The 27,599-nt window shown below is 39.9% G+C and overlaps 1 protein-coding gene across 1 annotated transcript in view; it reads right to left on the reverse strand.

Annotated features, from left to right (window-relative positions):
* Window positions 1-27,599, reverse strand: part of pik3r5 (phosphoinositide-3-kinase, regulatory subunit 5) — a 47,713-nt gene that overhangs the window by 17,782 nt on the left and 2,332 nt on the right. The window contains exons 2-3 of the mRNA XM_062996548.1: window positions 24,610-24,705; window positions 2,726-2,836 (exon numbers count right to left, since the gene is read on the reverse strand). Coding sequence (XP_062852618.1) covers window positions 2,726-2,825 — 100 coding nt within the window. The 5' untranslated portion in view covers window positions 2,826-2,836; window positions 24,610-24,705. The remainder of the gene's footprint in view (window positions 1-2,725; window positions 2,837-24,609; window positions 24,706-27,599) is intronic.

Genomic DNA, 27,599 nt, shown 5'->3' on the forward strand with positions numbered 1-27,599 from the left:
GACACACCAAACATGTGGAAGAAGGTGCTCTGGTCAGATGAAACCAAAATCGAACTTTTTGGCCACAATGCAAAACGTTATGTTTGGCGTAAAAGCAACACAGCTCATCACCCTGAACACACCATCCCCACTGTCAAACATGGTGGTGGCAGCATCATGGTTTGGGCCTGCTTTTCTTCAGCAGGGACAGGGAAGATGGTTAAAATTGATGGGAAGATGGATGGAGCCAAACACAGGACCATTCTGGAAGAAAACCTGTTGCAGTCTGCAAAAGACCTGAGACTGGGACGGAGATTTATCTTCCAACAAGACAATGAACCAAAACATAAAGCAAAATCTACAATGGAATGGTTCACAAATAAACGTATCCAGGTGTTAGAATGGCCAAGTCAAAGTCCAGACCTGAATCCCATCGAGAATCTGTGGAAAGAGCTGAAAACTGCTGTTCACAAACGCTCTCCATCCAACCTCACTGAGCTCGAGCTGTTTTGCAAGGAAGAATGGGCAAAAATTTCTGTCTCTCGATGTGCAAAACTGATAGAGACATACCCCAAGCGACTTGCAGCTGTAATCGCAGCAAAAGGTGGCGCTACAAAGTGTTAACGCAAGGGGGCCGAATAATATTGCACGCCCCACTTTTCAGTTTTTTATTTCTAAAAAAAGTTTAAAATATCCAATAAATTTCGTTCCACTTCACGATTGTGTCCCACTTGTTGTTGATTCTTCACAAAAAATTACAATTTCATATCGTTATGTTTGAAGCCTGAAATGTGGCAAAAGGTTGAAAAGTTCAAGGCAATGACAGAGGTCAAACGTTTCCTGTAAGTCTTCACCAGGTTTGCACACACTGTAGCTGGTATTTTGGCCCATTCCTCCATGCAGATCTCCTCTAGAGCAGTGATGTTTTGGGGCTGTCGCTGGGCAACACGGACTCCACAAATTTTCTATGGGGTTGAGGTCTGGAGACTGGCTAGGCCACTCCAGGACCTTGAAATGCTTTTTACGGAGCCACTCCTTCGTTGCCCGAGCGGTGTGTTTGGGATCATTGTCATGCTGGAAGACCCAGCCACGTTCCATCTTCAATGCTCTCACTGATGGAAGGAGGTTTTGGCTTAAAATCTCACGATACATGGCCCCGTTCATTCTTCCCTTAACACGGATCAGTCGTCCTGTCCCCTTTACAGAAAAACAGCCCCAAGGCATGATGTTTCCCCCCCCATGCTTCACAGTAGGTATGGTGTTCTTGGGATGCAACTCAGCATTCTTCTTCCTCCAAACACGACGAGTTGAGTTTTTACCAAAAAGTTCCATTTTGGTTTCATCTGACCACATGATATTCTCCCAATCCTCTTCTGGATTATCCATATGCTCTCTGGCAAACTTCAGACAAGCCTGGACATGTACTGGCTTAAGCAGGGGGACACGCCTGGCACTGCAGGATTTGAGTCCCTCTCGGCGTAGTGTTACTGATGGTAGCCTTTGTTACTTTGGTCCCAGCTCTCTGCAGGTCATTCATCAGGTCCCTCTGTGTAGTTCTGGGATTTTTGCTCACTGTTCTCATGATCATTTTGACCCCACGGGATGAGATCTTGCGTGGGGCCCCAGATCGAGGGAGATTATCAATGGTCTTGTATGTCTTCCATTTTCTTACAATTGCTCCCACAGCTGATTTATTCACACCAACCTGCTTGCCTATTGTAGATTCACTCTTCCCAGCCTGGTGCAGGTCTACAATTTTCTTCCTGGTGTCCTTCGACAGCTCTTTGGTCTTGGCCATGGTTGAGTTTGGAGTCTGACTGTTTGAGGCTGTGGACAGGTGTCTTTTATACAGATAACGAGGTCAAACAGGTGCCATTAATACAGGTAACGAGTGGAGGACAGAAGAGCTTCTTAAAGAAGAAGTTACAGGTCTGTGAGAGCCAGAAATCTTGCTTGTTTGTGGGTGACCAAATACTTATTTTCCACCATAATTTACAAATAAATTCTTTAAAAATCCTACAATGTGATTTCCTGGATTTTTTTTTCTCATTTTGTCTCTCATAGTTGAAGTGTACCTATGATGAAAATTACAGACCTCTCTCATCTTTCTAAGTAGGAGAACCTGCACAATCAGTGGCTGACTAAATACTTTTTGGCCCCACTGTATACAATTGTGGTTTTTAGCAGACGCTGTTGTCCAATGGGACCTGCAATTATGAATGAATACTATTTAAGCAGTTGAGAGTTAATTACCTTGTTTAGGGGTCCAACAGTAACAACTCAGCAAAGGTGGGGCTTGAACTGGAACCTGATTACTAGTCCAGATCCTTAGTCGCTGCTATACCAGTTAGCTATACACAAATAGGTAATGCTTCCTTTTTCATAGAGGATGTGTGTGTCATGTCAGTGGACCATGTGACATCACAAAACAAACAAACAAAAACCCTTCCTAACTTCCTAACAAACCTCCTTGCTTAATGAGCCAAATGTGTTGTGAGATGTTTGGTAAGTTCTTCAAAATGTGTAAATGTTTCTTGTTAACTTGTAGCAGCAACATAAAACTTTTACATATTCTTAAAAATGTCTTCTACATGCTACAGCTAGCTTAATAACCTTATTTTATTTGTTTGTTATTAAATGTAAGAATGAATATAATAATTCATTAAGCTTTTAAGTGTTACACTAAATATTTATGTGTTTTATGTATGAGGTAAATGTTGACAGGCAGAGTAAGACAGATTCTTACAATTCCAGGACTGAAAAGGGAATTCAGATGATCGGAGGCCATCAAGGCAGCGATCCAGAGCATGTTGGATCCGATCCTCAGTGCACGAGGTGTACTGCATCTTCACACTTCCTGTAAACACACATACACAGACATAGAGTATTTATTTATTTATTTAGAACAACTTTTTTCATCCACATTTTTATTAACATTATTTTATTAGCTTTATCCTGACCATGGTCACTGGAAGCATTTTTGAAGGCACTGGGAGTCAGGAATACACCCTGGAGACAATTAAGGGCAGCCAACATACATGCTGGCATATTTTGTGTTATGGAACAACAACAAAGTACCTATGGAAAATTCACTTATACATGAATGAGTAACCCAAGGCAAAGTTTCACTATATCACCTGCATCACCATACCAAATCATTTGTATGTTTGAAGGTGATTTAACTGCAACCCTGAAAAGTACTTCATAACCCTGAATCGTGCTTCAAAACCCTGAACCGTGCTGCAAAACCCTGAACCGTGCTGCAAAACCCTGAACCGTGCTGCAAAACCCTGAACCGTGCTTCAAAACCCTGAACCGTGCTTTAAAACCCTGAACCGTGCTTCAAAACCTTGAACTATACTTTAAAACCCTGAACTGTGCTGCAAAACCCTAAACCGTGCTTCAAAACCATGAACTGTACTTTAAAACCTGAACCATGCTTTAAAACCCTGAACCGTGCTTCAAAACCCTGAACCGTGCTGCAAAACCCTGAACTGTACTTTAAAACCCTGAACCATGATGCAAAACCCTGAACTGTACTTTAAAACACTGAACCGTGCTTCAAAATCCTGAACCGTGCTGCAAAACCCTGAACTGTACTTTAAAACCCTGAACTATACTTTAAAACCCTGGACCATACTTTAAAACCCTGGACTATACTTTAAAACCGTGGACTGTACTTTAAAACCCTGAACTATACTTTAAAACCCTGGACTGTACTTTAAAACCCTGGACTGTGCTTTAAAACCCTGGACTGTGCTTTAAAACCCTGAACCGTGCTGCAAAACCCTGAACTGTACTTTAAAACCCTGAACCATGATGCAAAACCCTGAACTGTACTTTAAAACCCTGAACCGTGCTTCAAAACCCTGAACCATGATGCAAAACCCTGAACCGTGCTTCAAAATCCTGAACCATGCTGCAAAACCCTGAACTGTACTTTAAAACCCTGAACCGTGCTTCAAAACCCTGAACTGTGCTTCAAAACCCTGAACCGTGCTTTAAAACCTGAACCATGCTTTAAAACCCTGAACCGTGCTTCAAAACCTAAACTAGAATTTAAAACCCTGAACTGTGCTTTAAAACCTTGAATCATGCTGCAAAACCCTAAACCGTGATGCAAAACCCTGAACCATACTTTAAAACCCTAAACTGTGCTTTAAAACCCTAAACTGTGCCTTAAAACCCTGAACTATACTTTAAAACCCTGGACCATACTTTAAAACCCTGGACTATACTTTAAAACCGTGGACTGTACTTTAAAACCCTGAACCATACTTTAAAACCCTAAACTGTGCTTTAAAACCCTAAACTGTGCCTTAAAACCCTGAACTATACTTTAAAACCCTGGACCATACTTTAAAACCCTGGACTGTACTTTAAAACCCTGGACTGTGCTTTAAAACCCTGGACTGTACTTTAAAACCCTGGACTGTGCTTTAAAACCCTGGACTGTGCTTTAAAACCCTGGACTGTACTTTAAAACCCTGGACTGTGCTTTAAAACCCTGGACTGTACTTTAAAACCCTGGACTGTGCTTTAAAACCCTGGACTGTGCTTTAAAACCCTGGACTGTGCTTTAAAACCCTGGACTGTGCTTTTAAACCCTGGACTGTGCTTTAAAACCCTGGACTGTACTGCAAAACTTTGAACTGTACTTTAACAGTAAATTCCATGGTCAGTAATAACATGGTATACTTGAAGTGCTGTCATGGATACAAAATGACACCAAACCTATAACATGCTATTACCAGTTCCAGGTTCCAGACCAACAGCATATTGACACCTGAACCAAAGTTTTACCAGCAAAAACCATCAGTGGTAAAAATAAAATAAGACCTGCCGTTATTAATGCTGATACTTAGTTTTTAAATGTGGACCTTCAGTAAATCCAGGTGAAGTGTTTATACCAGTCACAACAAAAAGGAAAACATCCTGAATTTGGGACCATTAACAACTGAACTAGGATCATTTAAAGAGAGAAGTGAAAACACAGCTCCTCTCAGTTCTTTCTCTCAGGGTGCTTTATAATACTATAGCGTTTCTTATGAAGACAATCTTCATGGAATTAAAATATGACTGCAATAAAAACAGAACGGTAGCTCAGTGGGCTCATAATGGTACAAGTTCTGATTACGAGTCCTAAATGTGCCATGTTGCCACTGTTGAGCCACAGAGCAATCCTCAGTTGCTTGGATTGTATTCAGTGATACAAATTGTTCTTTCATTCACCTCATTCTCATGTGATGCTCAGCCAAACACATGAAAGGGGATGTTGGTAATCGCCATGAAGACAGAGATTGTTTATTAGAAGCTCATACAAAAAAACAGGCAGTAAGGTAGCATGAGTTTTAAATATAGTTGGATGTGTTTGAGGGAGTGAAGGTTGGACAGGGCAGCTGGTGTAAAAAAGCAATTTGTGATTTCACATGTTTCTGAGGGGGTGGGCACTGGTCTGTATCCCAGAGTACCCAACCTCAGACCTGGGGAGAGGGGGTGTCAGGGACAATATATAAAGTATATATAAAGTAGGTACAGTACAGGCCAAAAGTTTGGACACACCTTCTCATTCCTGTGGTTTTTCTTAATTTTTTTTAAATTTTCTACATTGTAGATTAATACTAAAGACATCCAAACTATGAAGGAACACATATGGAATTATGTAGTAAACAAAAAAGTGTTAAACAAACCAGAATATGTTTTATATTTTAGATTCTTCAAAGTAGCTATCTTTTGCTTTAATGACAGATTTGCACACTCTTTGAAATTTTCTCAACCAGCTTTATTAGGTTTCCACCTGGAATGGTTTTCAATGAATGTTTGTGCCTTGTCTAGAGTGAATTTTTGGAATTTGTTGCTTTTTTAATGTGTTTGAGACCATCAGTTGGGTTGTGCAGAGGTAGAGTTGGTAAAATATAAAACATATTCTGGTTTGTTTAACACTTTTTGGTTCACTACATAATTCTTCATAGTTTGGATGTCTTCAGTATTAATCTACAATGTAGAAAATAAAAATAATCAAGAAAAAACATTGAAGAGAAGGTGTGTCCAAACTTTTGGCTGGTGTGTCCAAACTTTTGGCCTGTACTGTAAATGAGCCACCCTACCACCCTACCAAAAATGGATTTCTTTACAAGATTAAAACACATTTCTTATTTTTAAAATGTGTTGAAATTGTGTTTAATGATTCGTTGCTAAGCAAATGTAATAAATTACTATAATATTAGGTATTGCATCAAAGCTTGAAGTCCAGCTGTGGCTCTGATAGAGGCACACATGTAACATTGGAAACCCCGTAACATGTTGTGACCCCGGGTCCTACAAATCATCCATGAGTGCAGGTTGAGTGTAGCTTTTTTTCTAACAGACCGTCATAGAAAAGGAATCTGATGAATTGATATTAGACATAAACAATAATTTATCACCACATAACCCATGTCCAACTCTGCTCTACACCATTGTTAAGAGCTTGTGCAACCTCTGTGTGTTTTTGTTTGGGGGAAGTGACATGTGAGTGGTTTTGCATGTCTGATAAAGAGCGACGTTTAGGCAAATGCTATTTTCAAGAAAAACACACACACATCATGATCAACATCATCATTATAACATTAACACAGCACCGCCCCAAACACACCCTTGGTTTCTAATTACAATGAAAACATCATACAAGGTCAGTAAGATCATAGCAGATCAAGTAAAAACTTCACATCTCAAACCTCTCCAGGCCAGGACTGGTCTACCAAATTAAAAATCCAGCATGTGGTAACAACAATCTCTGACCACTGTGCTTATGAGTCCACCATGTGTATTTGAGTAATACATGGAATTTGGAGGCATAATTTCAGGACAAAAACACAACAAGGACCCAGTTTAATCCGGGTGTAAATTACACATGCTGTGATCCAGTTGTTAAAGAGTTCCTCAGATATGTATACATTTAGAATAGACTAAAAAAAATAAACATTAATCTGTACATGAATTATACAGCAATATACAGTTTTAATGGCACCAATTCACATTTCGGCTAAGCAAAATCATAATATCCTGACAGTTAAACATATCTTTTGGTAATTTAGGACTGGATGCCATTTCAAAGTTAATATTTATTATCATCAAAGCAACAAGAACTAAAGCAGGAAATTTAAATAAAAACCTACACTGACTGAGCAGTGGTCTCTTCCCAAGGTCAACACTTTGACGATTTGTTTGGACAGTCAGTGGAAATCCAAACAAGTTTAAATGGTGCCAAACACGAAAGAAGCCCCTGTTCTAAAAATCAACACCTTTAAACAGGAGCAGAAGCTTACTTTTGAACGACAGCCTCTGAAATCATTATGCTGTAAAGCTTGCTGTGGACAGTGACAGCTACATTCCAGCTCTTGGATGGCATTTGACCACCACAACAAATTCCCTCTTGGCATAGCACCCACAGTTTGGAAGTCTTTTCAACCTTTAAAGAGAGATCACTGTCGTATGTACTAGACTTATTCATATGGGCACAATGGAAGTCACCAACTGTATTAATACAAAAAGGAAGACCATGCTATAAAGTTAATGACATTGTAGAACGTTTTACATAAAATCTATTTAATTTGTAAACGTATTTTATAGAAGGTTTTTGTTCCAATCATTCAGACCCAAGAAAAAAATCTATTTTTTTATATCCCAAGACCAACATGGTACAATGAGAACATCTAACTTCAGTAAAATAGAAATACATTATTATTAGCCACAATGTTGGTAAAGGGGATGTCAGCACTTCATGGTGATAAAAACATCCCAGCATGATCACACTTCCTCTTTCCAAAATGCCAGAAATGCAAGACTGGACTGGTGTTCAGGAGTTTTTTTCCCCTTCAGTTCAGCATTAAGCAATAAAACTTCCCCTTCATCGAACTGAGGTCAAAACAACAGCTCAGTGTAAAACAAGGCCGGAAATGACCAAGGAAAGTGACTTCCACACTTCTGTAATGTTCATTAACTTCTTTATTCAGCATCTCCAGATGGAAATGTATTAACATTATAAACAGAATATTTATCACTGGACCGCAGTGTTTTTATCTTTCACCTTTATCCCATAAAGTGCTAAATCAGAAATAAAAAAGTCCCCAGCACAAAAACCAAAACCCCCACAGAGAGATTAAAACATAGATGCTCCAGCTGTGACGAGATATTAATATCAGTATGACATTAAACCTTGATAATAAAACATGACACTACCTGGGTTTTTACCCAATCCTAGTAAGAATCCACCTAACAGCCTACACAGTGTAGTCAGCCTACAATGTCTTCATATTAATGTGAGTCCAGAGTGGGTGAACCCATGCTGGCCTTACATTCTTCAATATTGAAAGAATCTGACTGAGTGTTCCAGCAGAATAATGATCCAAAACCCACACTGGAACAGTTTCTAAATTAAGCTTGTGGATGGCTGACTAAGGCAGTTGAGGGAACTCAAGGTAATGTAGCTCAGCCAATCATTTTAGAATTTTACAGATCCATTATTTACAGCAGCTTCACATCTTTGATTGCATACTGTACCAGGAAAAATTGTAATCTAATTTTCATTTGATAAACAGACAAAAGACTTTTAACCAATGAGCTGTTGTCTGTTTATTTTTGACCCAGTAGAATTGGTCATATTTTCTAAAAACCCACAGTTCTAAAAAAACCACTTTAAAACTCAATATTTTTCTTATGTATGTTATGTTCTTATGTTCTTTCAATTAATTAATCATTTAGTCCCTGAGATGAAACAGTTGCAGAAATCATTAAACAATCCAAGATTATATCACACCCCTTGCTATAATTATATACGCCCCTCTACTTTTTTTTGAAAGACTGATCAAAAGGTTTTGGATCTGCTTTGTGCCCATTAAGCTAAAAGAGCTTCCGTGAGGTGTTGCTTGAGAAAGACTGGCTGGCAATTAACATTCCAATTCATTTCAAACATATTTAGTGAAGTTGAGCTCAGGGCTCTGTGCTGAGTTCTTTACACCACTTTGTCAAACCATGTCTTTCAGGACCTGACTGCACAGGGGTATACAGTCAGGCTGGACCAGGAAAGCTCCTTTTCTCCAAACTCTTGCCACAATGTTGAAAGCACTGAATTTATATAAGTGATTTAATACATCTTAACCTTAATAATTAAGAGGGGAGCTGATCGAATGGTTCAGCAGTCTAATATGCCAGCCCACCACTGTTGAGACTCAACTCTCAGGTTTGAGCCCGAATGGTGGCATCAGCCAGGCCGGGCGCTCAACAGACACAATTGGCAGTGACTGTGAAAGGGCAGGCGGGGTGGGGATTTACCTCATTGTCATTCCAACAGTGACTTCTACTGTCTTTAAAAGAATTCGAAGAGAGAAACGTGGCTTCACATTTCTTTTGTCCCTTCTCAGCCAACGTGTATGTCAGGCTGGCAGAGATCACCAGGGTGCAGAGGCAAATTGAGCAGATACATATACACTCTTTGCAAAAAGTGTTGAATAATAATAATAATAATAATAATAATAATAGTCGGAGGGGTGTCTGCATACTTGTGGCCTGATAATGTACGTGTTCCATACATGTGTATGTAATTAAATACTGTTTATTCTGCTGTGTGCACTTATCACACTGCATACAGTAAATTCATAGCTGGACAATAAAGTTTCTGATATGGAAGGGCGAGGCCTCAGCTGGAATTGTATCTCCTTTATAGTCTGTAGTAAAATGTGAATATTTTATGCAAATCAGATGCAAATGTGTAATTCTAGTAAAAGGCCTCTACGAGACGTTATACTGACGAGACGTTATACGTGTTCATGCATTTGCTTATTATTAATAACATTACTATCATTTTGTTGTTGTTTTGAACTCATTTACATGTTTTGCTCTACAGTATATACTGTAACTTTGATAATTTTACTAATGGGGCATCGTGCCCATTCAAACTGAAACTGTATGTCCTGCTTAACACTTTTCAACTCTATATAGAATCAGTATTCTGTGAAAATGTCAACCAGGTGCAGAACCGTGGTAAATTCCCCCTGATATGGTCCATACGCCAAATGAGTCACATCTCATATTCATACCACAGATCAGCTTCTTTCAGTCCACAAGTGAACCCAGAAAACACTGAATAAACAGCCAAGCTACAAAACAGCCACATTACAGCAAACAAACTAAAAACTCATCTAAATTCACTTTAAGTCCTTGCATGATTTTCACATTTACCATCTCACATTTCTTAAACAAATTCTAATGATTTATTTTTTCTTTTAATTTTTGCACTTTTATGTTTTCCTCCCAGCCTAGTTGTATCCAGTTCCTCAGTTTACACTTCCTCCGCTGCTGCAGACCCCCAGCCTGACAGAGGAGAGCTGCAGATTATTACGTGTCCCCTCCGACACGTGTGCAGTTGCCAGCAGCCAATCAGCCAATATCAGTGAGTTCCAAAATTAGGATTATATATATACTGTATATATAAAAAAAAACATTGTGGAGTGCCTGTCAGCTTAGTGGCTTTTATGAATCTAAATGAACTCTTTTCAATCAGGTTAGAGGCTCTGGATTTTTTTGATGAATGTGTTCATTTTCCTTGATTCTGAGCTCCAATCTTTAGGAACACAAAAAAGGAATTGGTGGCTGCATTCAAAAACTGAAATGTTTGCAGAACTTGGAAGAAAAATGTGTACAGAATAAAACTGTAAATTGATTACTAATGTTTGCTGCAGTTTCAGGATTATTTTTATTGTTTCATTATCTCGATCATAACAGTTTTTTTTTATTATTGCACCGTTCACCACCCTGAGCCTGTCTCGGGTTTAAAGTAACATTAGTATGAGCAGAATCATATAAAGCTGCTATTAACCCTGCAGCTGACACTCAAAACTACACACCTGCACAGCAGCTCAGATCTTCAGCTTCAGGGCTGCTGGTGTGTTCTTCTCTAAGATCTAAGCATGCTTGTAAGGTGAGATCTCACACTTTTACTGTTTCTCAGTGGTGAAAGGAACCTTTACCAGTCTGACAAGTCCAGGGTCTGTATTCTGAAGTCCTACAGTCTTAAGTACAATGTAACACACCCACCTCAAATTTCACGTTGTGTTTTCTTTTTAATCGAACACATGTACAGCAAACACCTCTGCACATTTAAATAAACATTCACTGTTTATTTACTGGATTTCACAAATTGAAAAGAAAAAAAGGAGATCATGAGAGAAGGAAGTGCTTCAGTGAGTTCAGTGAGTTGCTTTCGATAAGAGTGTCAGCTAAATGCCAAAAATATGATTTTCACCTGCACATGATATGATGTCAGAAATATTAACGGTGATGTTCTATAACATACATGAGAAATTTATTTTGGTTTGATGTGAAAGTGATTCAGCACTGCTTCCAAATACTGACTATAAAATTCTGTTTCAGAAGAACATGCTGTTCCACAAGGCAATGTTATTTTCTTTCATGGACTATTGGGAGGTTGAAGATTGGTTGACTGAAACATACTTTGCTACAAACACATAATAAACACAATCATGTTAAAATAGTGATTTACATTGGAAAATAAAAGTTTTAGAGAATTGAAGCTTTGATAACTAAAAACTTTTTACCTGCCTACAGACATATACACCGATCAACCAGAACATTAAAACCACCTCCTTGTTTCTACACACATTGTTCATTTTATCAGCTCCACTTACCATATAGGAGCACTTTGTAGTTCTACAATTACTGACTGTAGTCCATCTGTTTCTCTACATACTTTTTTAGCCTGCTTTCACCTTGTTCTTCAATGGTCAGGACCCCCTCAGAACCACTGGTATTATTTGGGTGGTGGGTCATTCTCAGCACTGACGTGGTGGTGGTGTGTTAGTGTGTGTTGTGCTGGTATGAGTGGATCAGACACAGCAATGCTGATGGAGTTTTTAAACACCTTACTGTCACTGCTGGACTGAGAAAAGTCCACCAACCAAAAATATCCAGCCAACAGCGTCCTGTGACCACTGATGAAGGTCTAGAAGATGACCAACTCAAACAGCAGCAATAGATGAGCGATCATCTCTGACTTTACATCTACAAGGTGGACCAACTAAATAGGAGTATCAAATAGAGTGGACAGTAAGTGGACACGGTATTTAAAAACTCCATCAGCACTGCTGTGTCTTATCCACTCATACCAGCACAACACACACTAACACACCACCACCATGTCAGTGTCACTGCAGTGCTGATAATGATCCACCACCTAAATAATACCTGCTCTGTGGTGGGAGAGTTCTGACCATTGAAGAACAGCATGAAAGTGGGCTAACAAAGCATGCAGAGAAACAGATGGACTACAGTCAGTAATTGTAGAACTACAAAGTGCTTCTATATGGTAAGTGGAGCTGATCAAATGGACAGTGAGGGTAGAAACAAGGCGGTGGTTTTAATGTTATGGCTGATCAGTGTATATTACAGCATGATCAATAAATGTACAGCATATAAATAATACAGCAGCTAATTACACAAAAAACAAGTCTGTAAATCATTTTTCATTTGTTTTTAATTTATGTCAGTCATGGTGCGTCCTGTTTCCTGAGAATCATTCCCGAAAAGTAATCCTCTCTGTATGTAAACGCCCGACAGTGCCGCTGGAGATTCAAACCCTGGATTCCAATTAAATAATTTTTTAAGACTTTATATATGTCTAATTTCTTTTTTTTTTTTTTACTACATAGGGCAATCCACTGATTCAGGTAAACTTCAGGTGGTGTTCCAAACCACATTCTAGCCAATAAATGTGCGGTAACACCTACACCACTTAGTGTCTTAATTTGTACACACTATTTAGTAGGACACTGAGTAAATTGGGATGCAGGACCTTGGAAAAAGAGACGATTCTTTAACTTTTTACAATTGAAAAACAAACAAAAAGAAAAAGGTTGATATTTCTAAGTAACAATGTACAAATACCCTAAAGTTCAGTACAGAAGTATTTTAACTGCCTTAATAAAGATCAAGACATGCCACCACTGCTGCTGACCAATCAGAAACAAGAACTCCACAGCACCACAGAATTACTATCGGAATAAAAATGTGTTGTCATGGCAATTTTGAGAAAAATAAAACAATAGATTTGTTTCACACTTGTGCAGCTCTATTGTAATCCTGTGGCTCTTCTGTCAGGAACCAACACCAGTGATGTGAAACTACATTAGCCGTTTCCATTACAGGGTGAAGCTTATTGCACTGGTTTATTTGCATTTACTGTCATGATGTGTACAGTCAGTGTGTGTTTTTAATAATGAGGAATTATCTGGCCTCACTTCCTCAGTACACATGGCTTAAATGAGTCAGGAATTATTAAAACTGGTTTATTTGATTACAGCCCAACCACTGATGTGTCAATACAGATAAGAACAAAAACACACTTGTTTACCCTATAAACATGTGTGGTGTCATTTTTTAAACTGAAACTTCATACTGTAGTTTCAACCAATGATTTAATATTCAGCACAAACTACTATACAATGCTACAGTTCACTATATTACGTTTTTGGATTTTAGTTCTTTTTTAGTGGCTAAATGATTAAAGGACTGGTTGTGTAGAAAGTTCTATAAAGTCATTTAATCTTGCATCACAACCTTTGAATTCTTCACTACTGATTATCACTGAATTCGGCTAGTGACTTCTCTGCGTCCATATAAGTAGGGCTAATTTGACTGCACCCATTACAAAACTGTAGTTTTGCCCCCAAAGTTCCATACTGCCGCTTTAACAGTAAACAAATTGCATGATCTAGATATTTCATCTGTAAAAGTGGAAGTGAGCTTGTTGATGAGCTGAAGGATGCACTCACTTCCTCTTATGAAATGACAGGATTCAGATGAGCTGCACACATGATCAGCTGGAGATCTGTTTACATGCTGTTTTCATCAAATCTAATAATATGACTACATAAAACATTTCATTTACTTATCAAAATCAAAACCAACTGCAATTTGTTAATCTGACATTTCTGTTTAATGACGTAATTAGATCAGATCATGCGTGATTATATCTTAATACCTGATAACCATTGCAGTACATGACTAACCAACACGCTGGCTGCAAAACTTAGTTCTGCAGTTACAGTGCTGAGATCTTGAGCTCTCAGGTTCGAATCTCAGTTCTACTATCAACTGACTGGAAACCTACACAGACACACGATTGTTAAAAAGAGTTCCTAATTACTAGGGCAATGGCGGCCTCTGCTTACTCGTTGACTGGGCGGCTGATCATGGATGGCAGTACGTGTCTCTCTGCACACGAGACGGCAATTCCCCCTGCCAGACACTTTGTACACACGCCGGTAAAAGCCCTTCCCTATAGTATTATCTGTACTGCTCATAAATTAATACATGGAGGACTCCTGGTTAAAAGATATCACCTTGTAAACACTAGAGCCAAAACACGACCCTCACACTTTTCAACGCAGAGATAATACAACACTAAATACACTGTATTTGGTCATAAATGTGTAGACACCTAATCATGCATTCATTGGATTTGTGAAATCAGGGACTGACACAGGACAAGAAGGCCTGGCTTACATTCAGTATTCTAATTCATCTCAAAGCTGTTCATTTTGCCTGAGGTAAGGTCTCTGTAATGGCCACTGGATTTCCTTCACACCAAACTTGTCAAACTATGTCTTTATGAACTTTGCTTTGTGTATATTGGTACAGAAATGCTGGAACAGAAAATCCCTTCCCTAAACTGCTGACACAAAGTTGGAAGCATGTAATTACTTCATACTTCAAATGACAACATTAAAACTATTATATACGTATTTATACCCATTGAAATAATTAACTAGATGTGAAACCTTTCACTACAATGCAGTCTGTTCTATTTTGTCCTTCGTTTATTCATTTTCACTATTAAGTTCATCCTGATCAGTGTCTATGTGGATCCATCACTACCTGAGACACTGAGTGCAGTGAATAAACACACCCAAGAAACAGTGCAAATCAATGCCAGGCCAACACACTCATACTCACTCACTCACACAGTAGTACCTACTGAGTCAGCAGGTTTAGGGAGGTAGATGGAAAGAAACTTTCTACAAATGATGAGAGGAGAAAGATTAAACCAGCTATACAGAACATATTGTTCTGTGTGGCAGCCACTCAACCATCACTAAATGTCACCAAAACACCGGGAGTGTCCTTTCCAAGAAGCCTGCACAACCCTCATCCTAATGTGTCCAAAATACACAATATTGCCAAAAGCTACATGAACATCCTATTTCAAAAACAAACGGTGACCTCTGTTTGATCTTTTCGGTGTTGAGAAGGCTTCTCGCAGGACAGGTCTGTGGAAATCTGCATGCATTCAATTAAAAAAAAAAAGCATTGATATGACTGGACATTGATGTTGTTCAAAAAAGCCTCAATTGATGTTCCAGGTTATTCCAAAGCTGTTCAGTTTGGCTGAGGTCATGGATCCATGCAGGCCACTAAAGTTTCTTTAAACCAAGATTTTCTTTATGTTGTTATAGAACTTGCTTTGTGTGCAGGGACACAAAGGCCTTCCCTAAACTGTTGCTGCAAAGCTGGAAGCCAATACTTTATATAATTGATTAAAAAAATTAATTATTAATTCAGTATTATTTTGGCTGTAACACATGAATTCGAAAATACTTTTGTTAATATAGTGTATTAGTGTTTGGAGGACAGGGGTATGCAGGGGTGGTAAAGACTGTATACATGTATACTTGCAACCAGACAAAATAACTGATAACTGCAATCAGACAAAATAACTGAAGAAACACACAATATATTTAGTCTAAGAAACTAGCACAGATTTGGATCAGCTTTAGTCTTCATAGCAGCTTTAATCCTTTTCTGAATGGTATGAATGAAGAAATGTAGATACAGTACACTGGAGCAGAGCCCTATCAGATCTGCAGAACAGGGACAAGAGTTTTGAACTTGATCCTGGCTGCAACAGAAAGCCAAAAAGGAGTAAAATCAGACAACCTTGGTGGCTTGTAAAACAGATAAGCAGTAGCATTCTGAAGAGCAAACAAATCTGGAACATAAACCAGGAAAGACCTGGTGCATAAACATTGCGGTGATGGAGTCTACATTTAGCTATAACCTTAAATATTAAATACTAAGTGGTTTTGCTGGTTAAAAAGTCCTTTTCTGATATTGTAAAGAGGATATCTGCAAGATCTGGTAATTAATGTAATGCAAAAAAAAGTCCAGCTTGGTTTCTAACTGAAGGGGTGGTGAGGCTGTCTGCGGTAAACAAGGTTTGATGATTTTGACCTTTTCTTGGAAGTAAGTAAAAGATGTATGATACGGATCTCCTGGTAACTCCCAATAGATGGTTTATTTTGATGATCCGCAGCGGGATGTCTGTATTAGTGGCTCATTCACACGACAATGACTTTGAATTGCGTCAAACTCACACAACCCCCCTTCTGCTCTCAGTGGGATCCCCCTCTGTTCATGAGAATCTTCTCTTCTTTTCCTTCTCTCTCCTAAACGTGTTTCCACCGACCCCAAACAGGAAGTTCCTCCGAGGATGCAGGTGTAGCTCTATTGTTACTTAGATGCACTCCCACACTGCTTATTCCATACAAACTTTAACCGATTCATCATAGAGGTTTCAATTCTGCTGGCACCCTGTCCGTCCAGTCGCTCCTGCAAGACCTTGCCTCAAACCCTGCTTCCGCATTGTGCCAGCTTTATTTGTCCTGTATCTCACACGCACCAATATGTCCCATCATGCACCTGCCTGCTCTAAACAAAACCCTGTCCTGCACCTGCTTGCTCTTTAATGCAGTAGTACCGGCTTTATTTATTCCAGGTCTCCCTGCACTATAAATCTCATCTTGTATCCACCTGCTCCCACAAAACCATGTCCAGCTCCTACCTGCTCCTGCTGATACAGAATATATCATGATACAGAATAAGAAAGTGAAAGTCTGGTGCTCAGGTGGTACATCAGCCCATCACTATTTGGGAGCTCAACAGGCACAGTTGGCCAAGTCTGAGTTGAATTTTGTTATTTACAAAATGGAATGAACAAAAGGAGATGTAACGAGGATGATTCTGATCTTGAATTCTGAAGAAATGCATTCACAAATGCACAAATTAGCATAGGAACCTGATTGGGGCTGAGGGCAGAACTTCTTGACTTGATCTTTTTCTCTAAAAACTCTAGATTTTGGTCCAAAAGGCTAATGTATCTTTAGTCTTGGAATGTATCATCAATGGGTGGCACGGTGGCTCGGTGGGTAGCACTGTCGCCCCACAGCAAGAAGGTCCTGGGTTCGATCCCTAGGCGGGGCGGTATGGGTTCTTTCTGTGCTGAGTTTGTATGTTCTCCCCGTGTCTGCGTGGGTTTCCTCCAGGAGCTCCGGTTTCCTCCCACAGTCCAAAAACATGCAGTCAGGTTAATTGGAGACACTGAATTGCCCTATAGGTGAATGGGTGTGTGTGTGTGTGTGTGTGTGTGTGTGTCTGCCCTGCGATGGACTGGCGCCCCGTCCAGGGTGTTACTGTGTGCCTTGCGCCCATTGAAAAGCTGGGATAGGCTCCAGCACACACACACCCCTCCCGCGACCCTAATTGGCTAAGCGGTTAAGAAAGTGAGTGAGTGAGTGAGTGAGAGCGTATCATCAATTCTGTTTCATTGTGCTCTCTAGGTATTTTTACGTCCTTTATAAAAATGAACAAAAGCAAAAACTGACTGATGCATCTTTAACTATTTTGCTTACTATTTGACAAACACACCATCAGCTATATTTCCTGTTCTCGATTCTCTTTTTGGTTGCTTAGATTGATGCATAAATGCTGACTGTTGGGGTAAATGCATGTTGCTCAACATGCCATAAAGGGCACATCATGACATCAGAGCTTTAACATCCTGTGGTCAACTCCTAACTCAGTCACAGGTCACTAATTATATAAACATGGAGAGTATAAAAACGGCAGCATGACTAAATAAAGCTATCAGAGAAATAGAAAGTCCATCATCAGCAGGATGCTTAGGAGTACTTATAAGCTCACAGATAACCAAGATGATGCCACCTTGTTAGCAGCATGTGTTTCTCTAAAACCCTAATATACACCTCTGTGTCAAGGGTACCTTCACACACATGCCATTGGCACTGATGCAACCCCACACCATGGTTGGCTTTTGATCCTTTGCTGACAACAGACTGGATGGTTCTTTTTATCTTTGGAAGATAATGGAGAACTTGATGTCTGTTTTCCCCAAGAAGAGGCTTAAATGTGGTTCATCTGACCACAGCATGTGTTTCCACTGTCTTCTTCATCTAAGATGAGCTCGGGACCACAGAACTCGGCTGTGAGCTTTTATAGAGACCAGAGAACTGGTTTTAGGTTGCATTTCCTTATGTAGTGGCAGACTGTATTAAGTAAGTAACAACAGCTTCCTGAAGGAACTCTCTGTGGATGTTCTGATCAAATTGTGGCAAGGCTTATAAGACTCTTGCCACCCAATCTGACAGAGCTTGAGAAGATCCGCCATGAAGAATGGGATAAACTGCCTAAATCCATGTGTCCAAAGCTTCTAGAGATGCATCCAAGAGTGTAATTACTGGTCAAGAGGGCCTCTACAAAGTATTGATTAAAGGGTATTCAGAATATCTCAGGGTGATTCCGCTGTATGTCCAAAGTCAGAAGAAATCTTAAAGAGGGTGGTTACTTTTTCACACCACTGTTTCTTGACCTGATTTCACCCACTTGCCCTCTTTTACCTCACTTGCCCCCCTCAAAATACACAATAAGTGCTCGTCCAGCTGATGGTTTTCGGAAATAAGTGCACTAAAACAATAGATTATGAAAAAGAGCTTCCTTTTTTTTTCTGCATGGGCTCTTTAGCAGGTACTGTAAGGATGCAGCAATATTTACAAACACCGGTGAATATGAGAGCCAACTTCCTCTCAGGACAGGAAATGAGGAACAGGGTTCCTTCCTGTTAGCCTCTATTGATTGGAGTGAAAAATTGGGCGGTGGTTGTTGGATTATGAAGTCGAGCTGGAGCGGACAAAATCACTGAGTATTAAACAGTGCAGGTCAGATCCACACAGCGCTGTGGAAGCTTCATGGAAATACAATGTGGTTCTATGACATGAGGAAATCCAAAGCTCTCAGACATTCAGTCTATTGTTCTCCGCCTGACCTTCCTGTAGTTCAGTTGGTGCTTTTCTCAATTCTAGCAAAGACTGTGACACTAATCTAGCTAATCGAAATAAAAAGAAAGTACCTGGTGCTAATGACTTCAACATCATTCGCATTAGATTTATGCAGCAGGTGAATAACAGTTTATCTGCCACACTGAGTTAAGGTAAACAGTTTAGACAAACAGATTATTGTTGTTGTGGGTTTTCTAAAAAACTGCTGGGTCAAAAATATAGAGACATCTACTAAGATGATGAATGTGTTGGTGAAGAAATTCCTATGTCATTTAACTTTGTATGTATGTATGATTCCTTTCGGCTGCTCCTGTTGTGTTGCCACAGCAGATCATTTCTCCATATTTTCGACTTGGCACAGCTTTTACCCATTAGATGCCCTTCCTGATGCACCCCTCCTTTTGATGGCTCTTATCATTATGCCACACATGCTTGCAAGTCGTTTAACTTTGCACCATGGCCTCCTAATTCTCATTACTGATTATAAATAACTACAGCTTTTGACCTCTCTGTGCCCAAAGTACATAGAACAGTGGTCTTGTTACCACAGCCAGCAAGAATATAGAAAGCAGCACCTTAAAGTTTGTCTGAAGTTTGTTTCTGATCACAAAGACTAATGCCAAGTTCACACTACACGACTTTCCAAGTCGTCAGGTCACTGTACAGTTCACACTACACAACTGGATCTCTTGTAATCGGGAGTCTTTCAAGTCGGTGTGGCTTTCACACTACACGACTGATCGGTGATAGGGGGGTTCACACTACACCATCTATCACCAACTGGAATTGTAGGCGAGCTTCTCTGGTCTCCCAAACTACGTTTTGTCACGAAAACAAACGCGAGAAGTGACAAAAGGTTAAATGATACCACGTCCAAAAATGCACGTAATGCACATTTTGTGTGCTGATGTGCAGCGTAAAATCAAGGAGGAAAAATAAATGAATCTGAGTGGATTTGGCTATGCGAGCAGCATGGATTGTTCTGTAGTGAGTTGGAGGTTAATAAATATTTTTTGCAATGCAACGTTGGTGTTATGTTTTGTAGAGAACGATCAGGTCAGAAATACTGTAAAACTTGTGTGTGCCAATGTATTCTGATATAAATTCTATATTATTTCCCACCTTTTTACAATTCCTCCCCTGCATTTCCCCTCACACCGTATCTTGCGTTCTCATTGGCTGTTCGACATAGCACTCGCTGACAGTCGGGCAACTCAGATTCAAATATTTGACGAGCTAAAAATCTCGCTTCGGTCGCCGAACGCCGAGTTGCTCCTGAGTGGGCAAACCTAGTGCCGACCAGTCGCCGAGCGAAAATCAGGGCAAAAATCGTGTAGTGTGAACTAGGCATAAGTTAAATAAGCCATATTTATATGGGCACAAAGAAGTCATCAGCTGTAGATGAAAATAATCACTCATTAAGAATTAGGAGGCCATGGCTGTGTAAACTTTTTAACCCAGCAGATTTTCAAAAACCCCACAATAAACTTATTAATCCCAAATTCAAAAATCATTTTGGACACGGTACTGTTTTACAATCATTCATCAGTCATAGAAAAAGATGAAGTAATTATTGGAGACTAAAGAACATCATGATATACATGTATGAAAACTTCTCAGCATTTAGCAAACACTTTTTATCCAAAGCGACTTACAGTTGTGACAGTATACAATCTAAGCAATTGAGGGTTAAGGGCCTTGCTCAATGGCCCAACACTGGTAACCTGGCAGAGGTGGGGCATGAACCGGCAACCTTCTAATTACTAGTCCAGTACCTTAACCGCTAGGCTTCAGCTGCCCTCCCCTAATATTTTGGGTGTCAAGGAGCTGCTCTATATTAATTTACATTGTTTTGAAATTGGATGTAGAACAACCTCAGTTCATGTGTCCACATATTTTTGGCCATGTAATGTCTGCTAGTTCAGTTACTTTAGGTTAACCTTGACTAAAGACACCAGCATCTCTTGTACACTGCAGAATCCTGACTGGTTGTTTATCGTACCTGGGATCATCTGTACCTCACTCTCACTTCCTCTTAATGAGATTCGATTCTGAGAAATGCTGCAGGGTTTAATTTGAGGTGTGACTGCTGCACGAAATGCACACTTCTGCCAACAATTAGAGCAAACCCGAATGTGTTTTTGAACTTCCGGTAGCGTGCACTACCCTGTTTATCACTGGCCACTTTAATAGGAACACCTGTACACCTGTCATGTGGCAGCAGCACAGCGGATCAAATCCTACACACAGACCAGACCAGGCTGGTTCACGGTTGTTAGAAATCCCTGATCTTCTGGGATTTTCTTTGTTTTTATTTGTGTTTAAAATGAGCTCTGCTGTATAAACAGCTGATGGAAGTCAGTTTCCCATAATATCCTTAAAGTACCCATAGCAACAGATCTATTATGAACACCAAAAGGCAAATTTCTCAACATCAGGTAATACTATAATATGAAAACTGAAGTTTTGAGTGTTTAAGCTGTAATCAACACAGTGTCTTTATCCACTTTGGATATACTCAATTCCTCTTTTGAGTCTACTGACCTGCATGATGACTTCGCTGACTAAGGAAGATCACAGGCTAGCACACGCCATCTGAATTACACCAGCCCATTACAGACTTTTACAGTGTCAGTATGTAGAGAGGACGATTCTCTCTCTCTCTCTGAGTGGCTATTGCAGCGGCAAGAGTTCCCTTACCAACACATGGCCAGTTTCTATACTGAACTTGAGATGGTGGTGGTGGGTTAAAGCATTGAACTGCTGCAGTGCCCAAGCACAATGATTTTTGAGGTGTTTAGTGTAAAGTTCAGAACTTGTGTCACCACCACACAGAATGATCACAGAGGATTCTTCGGTATAAATAAAATGTTCACAGTACAGCTCTTACACTGTTGTATGTGTTTTCACTTTACTGAGTCTGTTCACAGCAGTTTAGAGACCATGAAGCTTCCATGATGTGTATGACAACATAATGAACACAGGATTCTCCAATGAGCTTCTTCTACATACAATACAGATCACATTTGCACAATTTCAAGTCTACCTGAGATGTTGCACCTCCTTCAATTTACTTTAAACCCCTCACCAAATTAGCACCAAATTACTGAGTGAATGTGCATATGTGAAGAAAGGAGCTGAGAGCAGATGCCTTTAAAATGAGTTTGAAGCAGTAATGATGCACAAATGATATGTGCTGTCTATCTTTATCTCTGTGACTGTAAGCGAATGGGGACCAGACATCTGTATTAAGCATAAGCATGTCAGCCGTTTTGTGGACTGAGTTTGCAAACTGGTTAGCTTTGTAGATCCATTAGCATACATATCAAGTGCTACAGCTATTAAGCATACAACTTATTATGATACATTATAGACCAAAATCATAGGGCAGGGTGATAATTTAATGACATCACAAAGTACACTTGAAAAAGAGGTTTTGAAAATAAAAAGGTTTTAACCGGCAGAACCCTGCAGCCCTACCTCATTCCCACCTTTACTGCTAAATATCTGAAGAACTCCTTTGGAACACTTATGGATCTCAAATAGTAAATTGCTGTACCTAACCAGGTAAGCAATTGTGATCAAACAGAGAATCAGCTGAAGATCAAAGGTATGTTTAAAATACCTTTTAAAGGTATATTCTAGGTATATTCTATCTAGGTATATTCTAGCGCCCAAATTGTGGAACGAACTTCCTCTGTCTGTCCGAACAGCTGAGTCTCTTGCTGTCTTTAAAAAACGATTAAAAACACAACTTTTTACTAAACACTTAGGCTGATTTGTACTTATTTACTAACACTTTATTCCAATCTTTTCCATTTAAAAAAAAAAAAAAAAAAAAAAAAAAAAAAAGACACTTTGGTTTTAACAGGTTTTAGCAGATTTGTGTTCTTCGACTGTTGTCTATCTAAACTTAAGGAATGAAATGCACTTCTGTAAGTCGCTCTGGATAAGAGCGTCTGCTAAATGCTGAAAATGTAAATGTAAAATGTATTAGAACTTTTAAAGGGAATGTAACCCAAAACATCACATTTTGACAGATGCTATTGGATTCTCAGGTACAATTTATGCACAAAAGTATTGGGACACCCCTTATGATTTTTTTTAATTTATGTTTTTCAGCCACATAAAAGGCTAACGTATAACAAATCAATCTATTGTAGTGAAATCCGACCTGAACATTATCATATCCATTTAAAATTTTTTAATTGAAACTAAATCTAAGTTGACGCTCTAGCTGTGAGCCTGGATTCATCCTCTCCTCCAGTCATTGTCTGTAAAGAGTTTAATATGTTCGCCTTGTATCCATGCATGTTTCCTCCAGGTATGCCTTATGTCTTCCCACCTTCTTCTAAATTCCAAAAAAACTTAGCATTCTAGGACCATTTAGATCAGATCCGAACTCAATCGTTCTCTGCTTTCTAGTTTAACGTTCTAGTGAATAATTAATATGATTATTAAGACCCTACAAACTCCATAAAGCTCCATATAACCTGAACATCACGTGTATAAATGCAGTATGATTTTAGCACCTGAATGCTTGTTACACTTCTCTAGGTTCCAGCTGGACCAGTGGTGTTTCATGTGTGCATGTCTGATGAGAATTTAGCCTGAAGAGTTGCATTTCAGTGTGATTAAATATAATTAAATGAAATAATAGAAGGTAACCTGTGCGTGCACCGTCTTCAGTTTTAAAAGGCTACGTTGCAGAACCCTGTAGATCAGATCTAATCCTATTTTATCACTCCAGTGTAAGGAACAAGAAGTAAAGTGGCATGTAGGACACAACCCAGCAAAGTTAGTTCCTCCAAACACAGCTCCATATAACCTGAACATTACGACTGTAAATGCTGTATGAATTTTAGCACCTGCATGCTGCACCTACACCCTCATGGTTCCATGTGGAACAATGAACCATCTAAAGAACACTGTGGAGCTCTTTTTTACACCAACATAAGAGCTTTATAAAGGTAAGAAAGGCTGTGCTAACCCAAAAAGTAAGAGTAAATTAAAAATACAAAAAGATTGGGCATGTGGGGGATTATGGGTGAGTCTGGGTGTGTATTGTTAGTTGGTTGATGTGTGCATGTCTGATGAAGAGCGTTTAGCCTGAAGAGTCACATTTTTGTGCACTTAAACATAATTAAATGGGATAACAGATGCTAACCTGTGAGCGGATACTTCTTCATTTGGCCGCTGTCTTTGTTTTTTCACTATTTTAGATGTCTGTGCTCTTTTTGGTTTTGAAACAACAGTTCTAAATTCCAAACTGTACATTCCAGAACTCTGTAGATCGGCTTGTATGATCTTTCCAGTGTAGGGAACAAACAGTATTGTGGCATTCAGGACACAACCCAGCACACTCAGATCTTACAAACACACTTTACTTCAAATCCCTCCATTTTAATGCTCCAAAAGCAAAATGAAGTAGATTTGTTGCTCCTACCTGTTGGTGTCAGAAGCTCCCCATGGTTGTGCAGAGATCAGATCAGAGATCAGACAACCTTCAGTTCATATCCATTGAATGAAAGAAGCCAGATGTCTGAGGACACAGCATACAGCAGGCAGTCAACTCATCATCTGACACACACACACACTGCTTTACTCACAACACACGCACACAAACACACCCTCTGTAGTAAAACAGGAAGTGAGAAGGTGCACTGGAGGACTTGGGGGAGGGGCTTACACTCCCACACAACAGAGGAAGTAGTTCTTTGATGTTTTGTGTTATTTTTATGAATTGAAGTGTGTTGTGGCATCCTGTAGCAGGGGAGCTGGCATGCACAGCTTTGCGGGTAAGGGGCGATGCATTGTTAACGGTCTGAAACACACATTATCAAAAAAGCACAATGTGTATGTATGTGAGGATTGAGGTGGGCCCACCTGGACACACTGGTCACATGATGGCATTACAACCTGGACAGGGCGCAATTCACATAGTCAGACAGGAAAGGGGAAATTAGTGCTGCTAATGTGCCGTTTGCATGAAACCCACATGGACACAGTGACACTCCTTCAAAGACAGCGACTGTAAGCAAGGTTTAAACCCAGGTCCTCATGATGATAGAGCTGTGCCACATCTACACTACCTGCTGTGCCACCATGGCTGGAGAAAATAAAGAATAAATGAATTTTTAGAGGAACTTAGACTTGGTCTCATTTCAAGCAGTCAATCCGCATACTTGCACACATTTGCTGCAGAGAATTTATACTCTTTAACCACAAGCCTTTCATGTGCAGTCTGTGAGCTTCATAGTTAAACGAGTGTAGTCCTCAAAAATGTACATCAGATTAGTGAGAGTGGTTGCGAGCGTGTGGGTGTGTATACACCTGCCTGCACATGCCTGTGTGTGAGTGTGTGTTGAAAACAGTGAAAGTAAGATCACTGAGGGAACAGCAATGTTGTACTAAACACAGCCACTAGGGGGTGCTGGCTCACTGAACGTCCTGCATGAAGCGTGTGTACTCTAATGGTGTCTTTGTGTTTGTGTCACTCCTGCAGTAACATGACCCCTATCATGTTGAACGTTTTTTTTATCTAGGTTTGGTGCTGGAATATATTTGGATATACATCAGGCATTGGGTTCCCAGATGCTGTTTCAGGTTTTGAGGTTTTGTTTTTCCCACCTTTGCTGATAACCAGACGTATAGCAGAGCATTAGAGATGCACTTCTTAAAAAACAGATCTTAGATTATGTAGTCTGGAGTAAAAAGGTATCTACTAGAGAACAAAGTTTCATTACAACACACAGAGGCACAGAAAGAACCCTGGCTTCCTGGCCGGGGAATCGAACCCATGCCCTTCTTTAGGGGACAGCACTACATGTTTGTTTGTTTGATTATTAGGATTTTAACGTCATGTTTTACACTTTGGTTACATTCATGACAGAAACAGTAATTAGTCGTTACACAAGTTTCATCAGTTCACAAGTTTATATCGAACACAGTCATGGACAATTTAGTGTCTCCAATTTACTTCACTTGCATGTCTTTGGACTGTGGGAGGAAACCGGAGCACCCGGAGGAAACCCACACGGACACAGGGAGAATATGCAAACTCCACACAGAAAGGACCCGGACCGCCCCACCTGGGGATCGAACCCAGGACCTTCTTGCTGTGAGGCGACAGTGCTACCCACTTAGCATTACATGTAAATGCAGTGTTACACTGTTTATTCACACCTGTTTATGTTGGAACTGTCCCACCTATCTTCTGGACATTTACACTGTATATATATATATGTATATATACAGTGGGGGAAATAAGTATTTGATCCCGTGCTGATTTTGTAAGTTTACCCCCTTACAAAGACTTGAACAGTCTATAATTTTTATGGAAGGTTTATTTTAACAGAGAGAGACAGAATATCAACAAAAAATCCAGAAAAAAAACATTAAATAAAAGTTATAAATTAATTTGTATTTAATTAAGGGAAATACTGTAAGTATTTGATCCCCTACCAACCAGCAAGAATTCTGACCCCCACAGACCGGTTATGTGCACAAAAGGCACACAAATTAGTCCTGTCCCTGTATAAAAGACTCCTGTCACAGAATCAGTTTCTTTCGTTCAAATCTCTCGACCACCATGGGCAAGACCGAAGAGCTATCAAAGGACGTCAGGGACAAGATTGTAGACCTGCACAAGGCTGGAATGGGCTACAAGACCATCAGCAAGAAGCTTGGTGAGAAAGAGACCACTGTTGGTGCGATCATTCGAAAATGGAAGAAATACAAGATCACAGTCAATCACCCTCACTCTGGAGCTCCATGCAAGATCTCACCTGGTGGGGTAAGAATGATTCTGAGAAAGGTGAGGTCAGTCCAGAATTACACGGGAGGAACTTGTCAATGATCTCAAGGGAGCTGGGAGCAGAGAAATGCTGGATATGACCCCAAGAACACCATCCCCACCGGGCATTTTTTTCTGCCTCCAAACACAGCGAGTGGAGTTGATGCCAAAGAGCTCAATTTTGGTCTCATCTGACCATATCACATTCTCCCAAGCTTTCTCTGAATCATTCAGGTGTTCATTGGCAAACTTCAGACGGGCCTGTACATGAGCCTTCTTGAGCAAAGGGACTTTGCGGGCACTGCAGGATCTCAATCCATTACGGCGAAGTGTGTTACTAATGGTTTTCTTGGTGACTGTGCTCCCAGCTCCCTTGAGATCATTGACAAGCTCCTCCCGTGTAATTCTGGACTGACCTCACCTTTCTCAGAATCATTCTTACCCCACCAGGTGAGATCTTGCATGGAGCTCCAGAGTGAGGGTGATTGACTGTGATCTTGTATTTCTTCCATTTTCGAATGATCGCACCAACAGTGGTCTCTTTCTCACCAAGCTTCTTGCTGATGGTCTTGTAGCCCATTCCAGCCTTGTGCAGGTCTACAATCTTGTCCCTGACGTCCTTTGATAGCTCTTCGGTCTTG

This window comes from Trichomycterus rosablanca, chromosome 6 (assembly GCF_030014385.1).
Source record: "Trichomycterus rosablanca isolate fTriRos1 chromosome 6, fTriRos1.hap1, whole genome shotgun sequence".
Classification (NCBI taxonomy): Eukaryota; Metazoa; Chordata; class Actinopteri; order Siluriformes; family Trichomycteridae; genus Trichomycterus; species Trichomycterus rosablanca.